Raw genomic sequence first — 8,229 nt, 5'->3', positions numbered from 1 at the left:
TTGGTGGAAATAATACATGGTGTGTCCATTGTTCAGATGATCATACTGATAGCATCTTTCAACATTAATCAATAATTACTTATCCTGATTCAAAGTCTGTGTCTTATCATTATTCTGTCTGTGTCTTCTTTTTAAGGACAAACTTCACATAACACCCAACTCAAACATCTAAATTTTATGAAAATATGTGCTGCTACTATATTAAACGGATGAAAGTTCAAACTTTTATATTTATAGAAGAACTCTTTTTTTTTCTTTTTCCTTGATTTGCATGAATGCAAAATTTATTAATAGAAGAAACGAATGAGATGCTATGATTTTCTAATGCATAGAGTTTGACGACTACATACAAATTTCGATTTAATTTTAAAATTCTCCATACTTGTGCATTTTTATTGCTATAAATATTACTTATGATCATGATTATTAGAAAACTACAGCTCCATGCCTTTCCTCGGAAAAAGAAAAAGAAAAGAGAGGAAAATAAAAGAAGAAAAATAATTAACAAAACATGTCTGATAAGATTATTAGAAGTCAAGCTTATAGCGCATGAACGTATGCAATTTAGCGACTTCGTAAGAATTTTTTGATAAACAGATTGTTCTACGAGCTCTGTGAAGAAACCGCGATGAATTTTGGTAAAGAACAGGTTTTTGGAAACGCAGGAGTCTGTTTGGGAGCTGCGCGGTCGACCGCGGCGCAAGGCCGGTCGATCGCGAACGTGCACAGAACCAGGCATGAGCCTGGACTTGGTGCGGTCAACCGCCCGGTCAACAGCCACGGTCGACCGCCTGTAGGCGATTTATGGTCTCTGTCGTTGGATAGCGGTCGACCACGCGATTGGGGCGGTTGACCGCCAATCGGGTCAAGGCCCAGTTTTGGTTTCCTGTTCTTATTTGTTTTGGTGTTTGTATAAATACCAATACACGTTCTAGGGTTTCTTAAGGCTAGAGTTTGAGATATTTGGAGCACAGAAAAGAGGTATTTTCTGAGCTATTTGATTAGGGTTTATTTGGAGAGGTATTTTCTGAGCTATTTGATTAGGGTTTATTTGGAGAGATTAAGAGCTTTGTTGGTGAGATTAGTTTATTCCTTCGAGTGATTTGTAATCTCAGGTGAGATTAGTTTATTCCTTCGAGTGATTTGTAATCTCAAGTTGTACTCTTCTTCTCTATTAGTGAAAAACCCATCCCCTTCTTGCCCCGTGGACGTAGGCAATTGCCGAATCACGTTAAAATTGGTGTTTGGTGTTAGTGCATTGATGTTGGTTGGTTTTGACCCTCTTTGATTGGCGTTTGGTTTGGTTCCTCGACACGGTTTTCACAATAATTGGTATCAGAGCTCGGGCTACGCTTGGGCTATTTGGAGGAGTAAATCGATTTGGGAAGCTCGTCTAGGGTTTCAGTTGGTGAGAAATGTGGGATCTTTTTGGTAAAGCTTCTTTCTTTTCTTAGTTTTGGATCTATTCTTCGTTTGTTTCCGCATTGGTTGTTGGTGTGTTGAGGATTATGGCCGAGAAAGAGGGTGTTGAGGGTGGTTCTTCAGGTGTGAAGACTGTCCAAAATTTGAGTATCCACTCGATGAAGATTGACGAGGAGAAGTTCAATGGCACTAACAATTTTGGATTTTAGCGATGCGAAGTCTTGGATGCGCTCAATACGCAGAATTTGGAAGATACGTTGGAGTTGGACGGGAAACCGGACGACATTGATGAGAAGGTTTAAAAAAAGATGAATCGGACAGCGTGTGGTGTGATTAGCTCTTGTCTCACTCAAGATCTAAAATATGATGTGATGAATGAGACTTCAGCTAAGAAGATTTGGGAAGTCCGAAAACCGCTTGCATTTAAAGATGAGGCTTTATCGCTTTCAGTTGAAGAAGGGGACATCCATTAGTGATCGATCATTATTGAAGATGAGGATGAAGCGTTGTTATTGTTGAGTTCCTTGCCCGACGAGAAATATGAGACGTTCGTTCTTACTCTTATTAATGGGAAGGCATCTCTTTCATATAGTGAGGTCACTGCTGCATTAGTGAATTACCAACTTAGGAATAAGGATAAGAAGACTTCTATTGAGCCGGTAGCGGGGGCATTGGTTGCAAGAGCAAAGGGTCCAAACCGAGGTAGAAGGTCACAGTCTAGAAGGGCACATTTTGGAATTCGTAGGAATCAATGTGTTTTTTGTAAAGAAGATGGACATTGGAAAGCTGAATGCCGAAAGTTGAATGATCAAGTCGGGAAGAATAAGGGGAAAGCTATTCAGGCTTCAGAGGTGAATGTTGTCAAGACTAGTGGGAACGATTCAGATTTGGATTTTTCGGGCTACTCATTATCTGCACTGTCATCAGTTTGTGTTGCCTACTCTACAGAGTGAATGTTGGACTCGGGTGCTACATACCACATTTGCTCTAGGAGAGATTGATTCTCCAGCTTTCAGGAGTTGGAAAGAGGGGATTTCGTGCTCATGGGTAATGATCATGAATGTCTTATTGGTGGTATTGGCACCGTTCGGATTAGGATGAGTGACAGAATGATTCGGGAGTTGGTTGGAGTGAGGTTCGTTCCTCAGTTAAAGAAGATCATTTCACTTGGAGCTTTGGAGGCAGTAGGCTATAGGGTGACCTTGGCGGATGCACGTTTGAAGGTTATATTTGGGTCCATGATTGTGATGAAGGGCGTCAGAAGGAGTAACTTATACTATTTGCTTGGGAGCACGGTGATTGATAGAGCTCTGACGACTTCGTTGGATTTGGCTAGATTGTGACATTGTTCGGTGCTGGGGTATTTGATTGGTGATGCCGTGCATAGGTTGTTAAGGAGTGCTTTGACCTGCAAATGGAAGTCCTTTAAACACATTGGGATGAGCAAGACCATGGTGGAGTTTGGCACTTCTATCCATCGAGCGAGGGGTCTTTTAAGAGGTGTTCAGTCAGGCATTTGTGGGCCTTCCAAAGAGGCATCATTGGGAAGTAATCGTTTTGTAGTTTTCGCAGTTGGTGATTGTTCTAGGCATTATTGGGTCACGATCAATTCTCATTGGTGTAAAGTCCTAGAAGTCAACAACAATTGAAAGAAGTATATTGGTAGAATGGTAATTCGTTGTTCTAGCTTTAGTAGGGGTCCTTTCTTGCGTTTGTGCCGAGCTCATGGCAACTTGAAACAATTCATTGATGTGGAGACTTTAGGGCGACGAGATGAGATGACAGTTTCGATGGATCGTTCCTTTCTGGAGGAGGATCGATGTTGGTTGTCGAGCATTGGTTCTGGTTCTGGAGTTTCGACATATTTGGGTCATCTTAGTCATAGGTCGCCGACTGCTGCATTAGGAGTTATTGGATCTGGTGGAGCTGCTTCAGATTTTGGTTGGCGTCGGATATTTGGTTACCCAGCATTTGGTCACATCGAGGATGTGAGATTTGATCCGATTGCGCGTTTGGGATTCGGATGCTCGTTTGATTATTGGTTAGGAGCTTCTGATTTTGTTCTGAGCAGAATGTCACTTTTGACTCTCAGCGGGTGGAGAGTGTTGATCAGATCATTTGGATATCACAGCAGGTGGAGGGTGATGCTACTTCACGTTGGGTGGAACTTATTTCATATACTCCAGATCATACGGCGTCATTTGGCATTCCAGCTGAGGTGGCACAGGTTGAGGATTATTTAATTTCGAATGCAGATGATGGATTGGTTTTGGATTCGGTTGCAGCTGGTGGACATGATTTGGATACGGCTATTGGTTCACCTTAGATGGAGGTGTTTGGTTTGTATCAGTTTGGCGATATTGGCGAAGAGTTACAGACTTTTCTATTTGATTGAGGGTTTTTGGAGACCGTTTGGGTGAATTACGTAAAGACTTGATTCCTTGGGCAAGAGGATACGTAGGCAGTCTTTATGATGCAGCCGATTTGGTGAGTAGATACCGACGTTTGGGTGAGTGTTCGCACTCCCGTTTAGGTCTCGACTTGTTGAGGATTGAGAAACAACAAGTGGGGCATTTGGCTTGGTTGGTGTCGGCTCAGTTTTGGTAGAAACTTCGTCGAGGTGGAGAATTGAAGAAACCACGATGAATTTTGGTAAAGAACAGGTTTTTGGAAGCGCAGGAGTCTGTTTGAGAGTTGTTCGGTCGATCGCGGCGCAAGGCCGGTCTACCGCGAACGTGCATAGAACCAAGCATGAGCCTGGACTTGGTACGGTCGACCGTCACGGTCGACCGCCAGACCCTGTAGGCGATTTATGGTCTCTGTCGTTGGATCACGGTCGACCGCGCGATTGGGGCGGTCGACTGCCAATCGGGTCAAGGCCCAGTTTTGGTTTCCTATTCTTATTTGTTTTTTGTGTTTGTATAAATACCAATATATATTCTAGGGTTTCTTAAGGCTAGAGTTTAGGATATTTGGAGCACAGAAAAGAGGTATTTTCTGAGCTATTTGATTAGGATTTATTTGGAGAGATTAAGAGCTTTGTTGGTGAGATTAGTGTAGGCGTCAAAAAATGCTAATAGATATCCCAGACATAGAGAAAATCACTCAAAGGGACCTCATACTGCTTTAAGAAAATCAAAGCAGGTATGAACTGTCTCGCCAGCGAGACAGTGTTTGCTGTCTCGCCAGCGAGACAGGCTTTGCTGTCTCGCCAGCGAGACAGTGTTTGCTGTCTCGCCAGCAAGACAGTGTTGAAATGGTCAAAACCAACTTTTTAACTGCCCTACACGTGTCCATTAACTACCAAAGGACGTGGGAAACATCGTGGGCGAAAATCACGTGGATAACTGCCAAAATAACGGAGTTTGAAACGTGGGATAACAGTTACAGCGAGAAACTGTCGTTTTCCAAGACAGTATTTACTGTCTCGCTGGGCGAGACAGCAAATTTACTGTCTCACGGGCCGAGACAGCAAACACTGTCTCGACCAGCGAGACAGTAAACACTGTCTCGCCGTACTAATTTCTGCAGTTGTTGAGTTTTTGCAGTTACAGACCCCTAAGGCTATAAATACCCCCCTAGGGTCATTTCTGACGAGGATCGAGCATTCCAGAGCAGAGAGAGCAGAGATCTAAGTTCTTGGAGCAATCCCTTGACATTCAGGCTTTGACTTGATTTCAAGAAGAACGACTATCTTACTTCGATAAGATATCGTTTCAATTTCTAACTTCGATAACGAAGGAAGAATCAGTAAACCCCTCTTCACGATTTGTGATTCGGTGGTCCACGAGCTAAAGCGCTCCCGGCACGGCACAGGCAAAGAACCCACGAAAGCAGTGATCCAAACAACGATCCTGCGTTTATTTTCTCAAGAGTTGTAGTTTTCTTTTTGTTGTGTAAAAGAGTATTATAAAAAGGCTGTTTTCTTTGAATTTATTGTAATCAACCGAAGATATAATGAATTCGACAACAAATTCAACTTTTGCTGAAAACAATTAGTTTGTTCATTCGAGTGATTTGTAATATCAAGTTGTACTCTTCTTCTCTATTAGTGAAAACCTCATCTCTTTCTTGCCCCGTGGACGTAGGAAATTGCCGAACCACGTTTAAATTGGCGTTTGGTGTTAGTACATTGATTTTGGTTGGTTTTGACCCTTTTTGATCGGCGTTTGGTTTGGTTCCTCGACACGGTTTTCCACAACACTCTGAGCTCCTGCTGGCACGATGCTTCGCAGAGTTGATGGACATTTTCTCTCTATGTGGGCCGTCTAATTCAAATAGGCCAGATCCACAGAGACCCAAGAAACATGCAGCGAAGCTCGAGAAACTTGTGGGAATGCTTGCACATCCTTTAGCATTGTATATCCTAGACTCTTTAATTTTATAAATGTAAAATGAAAAGAAATCAACAAAAATCAACGCAAAACTTCAATCTGTTTATTTAACATTTGGATAAATGACACCGTGTGTTACGTCCAGTGAAAAAATCTTTAAGCACTTATCTATTTCCTCATCCTCTTCCCCTTTTTTGAGAACTTACTACCCTCTGGAGACTTGCTCTTCATGCGAGCCATTCTGCTAGCCTTCTGCTGCCTGTCTTTTCTTACTTGCTCAGGATCTCTGATCTCGAAAGGTGCATTGGAATTAGGCACTGATCGGCGATCCTTTCCCCGCTTGACCTGCCATTTATTTCCATATATCCTAGAGCTCGCTGATCAAAACAAAAAGTTTGTTGAATTATTTGTTATTTTGTAGTAGAATTTGGATCGCTATACTATAATGAGCAAGATGAAACTGTACAATCTAAAAGCAAAACCTGCAAGCTAAGGTATCGTAACACAACATTTAAGGACAAATTTTCGAAACCAACCCATTTGACGTTTTTATTGCAAAAAACAACCCCTTTCACATTTAATTAGAGAAACCGACCTGGTTTCAGCACTGTCGCTGAAACCAGGTCGGTTCCGATAAAAAACTTTACGAAACTTCACGGGAGTTCAACTCCCGTGAAGTTTAGTACGTTTTTAAACTTCACGGGAGTTGAACTCCCGTGAAGTTTAATTCCCCCTTAAACTCAGCCAGCGAGCTACTCGCTGGCGAATTTACCCTGCAGCTTCACGGGAGTTCAACTCCCGTGAAGCTGCGGGCTATATAACCGCAGCGACAGACCTCCCCCTCACCTCGGTTCTCTCTCCCCGCAACCGCCCCAAACCCTAACCTCTCTCCGCCGCCGTCCACCTCGTTTCCGACCCCAGCCCCCCAAATCCGACCGCCGGCCATTGCTTCCGACCGCTTCCGACCGCTTCCGACCGTTTGCCCTTGATTCCGACCGCCGGAACAGTCAAGTTCGCCGGATTTCGACAATTTGAGGGTAAATTCCTCCCAAAATTAGATTTTCTCTTAATTTATTGTATTTTCTCGCTATTTAATGGTGATTACATGTAAAAAATCATATTTTAGAATTTAATTGTGAAATTTTTATGATTTATGTGAAGAAAACTTAACTAATTTTGTCGATTTAGAGGGTAAATTTTCAATAATGTAAAAAATAGTGTTACTACATATGTATGACATCTAATTTATTTAAAAAAAATTGTGTTATCAATAATTTTGTCGATTTTAGAATTTCATTATGAATAAGTTATGAAATTAGTGCTATATGACATCAATTAAAAAATCTAAAAATTAGTGCTATATGACATCAATTAGATTTGAGAATTTAATTGTGAATTTTATGAATTATGTGAAGAAAACTTAAATTATTTTGTCGAGTTAGAGGGTAAATTATCAATAATGTAAAAAATAGTGTTGGTACATATGTATGACATCGGTATATGAATCGGTATATGAATTTGTTATAAATTATGGTTCCCTAAAATTGATATAGGATTTAATTTTAAGTAACAAAAAATTTTTAGAGTCTTTTCGTGTAATATTGATCTTGATTGTTTTACTCTTCAGAGGTAATGATGAACGATCGAATCGTAATTTTGTGTTCGTATGATGGGAAGATTAAATACCTCGAAAATAATATGCCCGTTTATGAAGGAGGTACGACGAGACCATTGTTTATAACAAAATCGTGTACTTTCGATGAGTTGGTTAATGAATTGCACAAACTTACATTAACCAACTCACGTGAGTATCACCTTAATGTTATTTGCAATTATCCTGTCGTGGAGAACAGGACAAGCGGCATTCAAATATCAAGTGACTACGATATGAGTCTAATTGGAGTCTTACATGACGAGAAGCGTTCGATTGAATTGTTCATTGAAAAACATCAAAGGAATTTGGGCAAATCGTTGAATTATGATGGAATGTATTCCCGCATGTTGGAAGACCCTGATGTTGATTCCGTTGGTTTTTTATCTCCTCAACAAGATGAAGGTTGGACACAATCACAATATATAAGCGGTCCTTCGTTTGTTGGCACTTCGAATGCGTGTTTAAATCATATATATATTGTAGTAATTATTGTCAACAGGTAATAGTTGTATATATGAGTTAAATAGGTAGACATATACAAAACATGCACAGCAGCCTGTGCATGTTTTGTAAAACCTGCAACTTCACGGGAGTTCAACTCCCGTGAAGTTGCAGTCTAAATTTCCCAGAGAGCGATTCTCTGGGAAATTTAGCCTGTAACTCCACGGGAGTTCAACTCCCGTGGAGTTTTAAACGCTGCAACAAACTCCACGGGAGTTGAACTCCCGTGGAGTTTATTCAACAAAATAATCTTCACGGGAGTTCAACTCCCGTGAAGTTTAAAAACGTACTAAACTTCACGGGAGTTGAACTCCCGTG

At 41.2% G+C, this 8,229-nt stretch overlaps 1 protein-coding gene across 1 annotated transcript in view; it reads right to left on the bottom strand.

The window, feature by feature from the left end:
• Positions 5,775–8,229, bottom strand: part of LOC109846844 (DEAD-box ATP-dependent RNA helicase 29-like) — a 52,725-nt gene continuing 50,270 nt past the window's right edge. The window contains exon 12 of the mRNA XM_020416084.1: positions 5,775–6,133. Coding sequence (XP_020271673.1) covers positions 5,925–6,133 — 209 coding nt within the window. The 3' untranslated portion in view covers positions 5,775–5,924. The remainder of the gene's footprint in view (positions 6,134–8,229) is intronic.

This window comes from Asparagus officinalis, chromosome 7, assembly GCF_001876935.1.
Source record: "Asparagus officinalis chromosome 7, Aspof.V1, whole genome shotgun sequence".
NCBI lineage: Eukaryota > Viridiplantae > Streptophyta > Magnoliopsida > Asparagales > Asparagaceae > Asparagus > Asparagus officinalis.
The sequence above is the reverse complement of the archived record's forward strand: the minus strand, read 5'-3'. Positions and strand labels throughout refer to the sequence as shown.